General features: G+C 40.3%; 1 protein-coding gene across 1 annotated transcript in view; it reads right to left on the bottom strand.

Annotated features, from left to right (window-relative positions):
* The window catches only part of SERINC3 (serine incorporator 3), a 26116-nt gene that overhangs the window by 8915 nt on the left and 15659 nt on the right, over window positions 1-1542 (bottom strand). The window contains exon 7 of the mRNA XM_012803803.2: window positions 977-1107. Within this exon, the coding sequence (XP_012659257.1) occupies window positions 977-1107 (131 nt within the window). The remainder of the gene's footprint in view (window positions 1-976; window positions 1108-1542) is intronic.

The raw sequence follows: 1542 nt of genomic DNA on the forward strand, positions 1-1542 counted from the left end.
TGAAATTCAGCAATTAATAACATATTTGCATCACAACCAGTGACTTACTATTAGGAAAAAAAAAGAAAACAATAGTATCTGTTAAATTTCACAAATGTGATTCTTGATTTTATTGGTTTTGTAGTTTGACAAATCTCTTTAGTTCTATAATGTCAAGGCTTTAAGCACAAAGTTTACTCCTACTTCTATTTTTACATAGTTATGTAACAATGCTGGGCAGCGCCCGTAGCCCAGTCAGTAGGGTGCCAGCCACATACACCAAGGCTGGTAGGTTTAAACCCGGCCTGGGGCAGCTAAAATGACAATGACAACTGCAACCAAAAAGTAGCAGGGCATTGTAGTGGGCACCTGTAGTTCCAGCTACTTGGGAGGCTAAGGCAAAAGAATCACTTAAGCCAAGAGAGGTTGCTGTGAGCTGTGATACCACGACATTCTACCGAGGGTGACATAGTGAAGACTCTGTCTTAAAATACCTTATCATTGGAGAGGGGTAATTGTTTTCTTTTAAAAGGAGCCCACAGAGTATCCTATTGATTGATAATCCTATAATAACTACAAAAGATTCCTCCAACTATTTCTTCTAGGGCCTGTGGCACCAAAGTAAAAGTCAATTAAAACAATTTCATAAAAGGCCAAAACAAGGCTGCCCTTGTCCAGAGATCTTACTAGTTTGACTCAGCCTAGGTTAAGTATCTGAAAAACTCTTTAGGCCAGTGGTTCTCAACCTTCCTAATACCATGGCCCTTAAATATAGTTCCTGTGGGTCGCGAACCACAGGTTGAGAACCGCTGCTTTAGGCTATCAGCTATGAACATAGGTTTTCATGAACAGCTATGAACAGCCGTGGGAAATAAAATGTGAAAAGTCAACATCTGCAAAACTACAATGGACAATGCACATTTATATGAAATTTTGTTTTGTTTTATATTTGCCCTAGCTCTTGTTTTTTACACTTACCTAAGGGGTAATTTCCTACTTTTTTTCATCAAATGACTGTGCTATCGACATCTGCTTACCGGGTTCATTGGACATGGCTGACCAGGTGAGATACATAGTATAGAGGGTGATGACAGAGGACTGCAGGAGGCCGGAGCGAGGCTGGTGCTCCTATGGAATCAAAGGAAAACAATGTCACAGGGATTGCTAAGGATGACTTTATAAAACCCCATGTACCTCCCCGGGGACTAAAATTAATTGCCAATAACTGAAAACCTGATTCTGCCGGATAAGTTGAAAGATAACAAGTAACCTTTCAGTTTAAGCTGCAAAAGAGCCAAGAAAGATGAAGCATGTACTACTACTACTGGTTGTCAAGGCATTTCACAATCCTAGAAATTCCTGTGTATCAAGAAAAGGCTTTGTTTTCTTAATCCCTTGGCATAATGGAAAGAATCTAAGCTCAGTTTTGCCATTAACTAGTACCTAAGTGAGACTGTCACTTCGAGACTTCAGTTTTTTCTTTTTTAAAAGAGAGATAAGGGCAGCGCCTATGGCTCAGTGAGTAGGGCACCAGCCCCATATACCAAGGGTGGTGGGTTCAAA

Source organism: Otolemur garnettii, unplaced genomic scaffold (assembly GCF_000181295.1).
Source record: "Otolemur garnettii isolate 467f Iridium unplaced genomic scaffold, OtoGar3 scaffold00023, whole genome shotgun sequence".
Classification (NCBI taxonomy): Eukaryota; Metazoa; Chordata; class Mammalia; order Primates; family Galagidae; genus Otolemur; species Otolemur garnettii.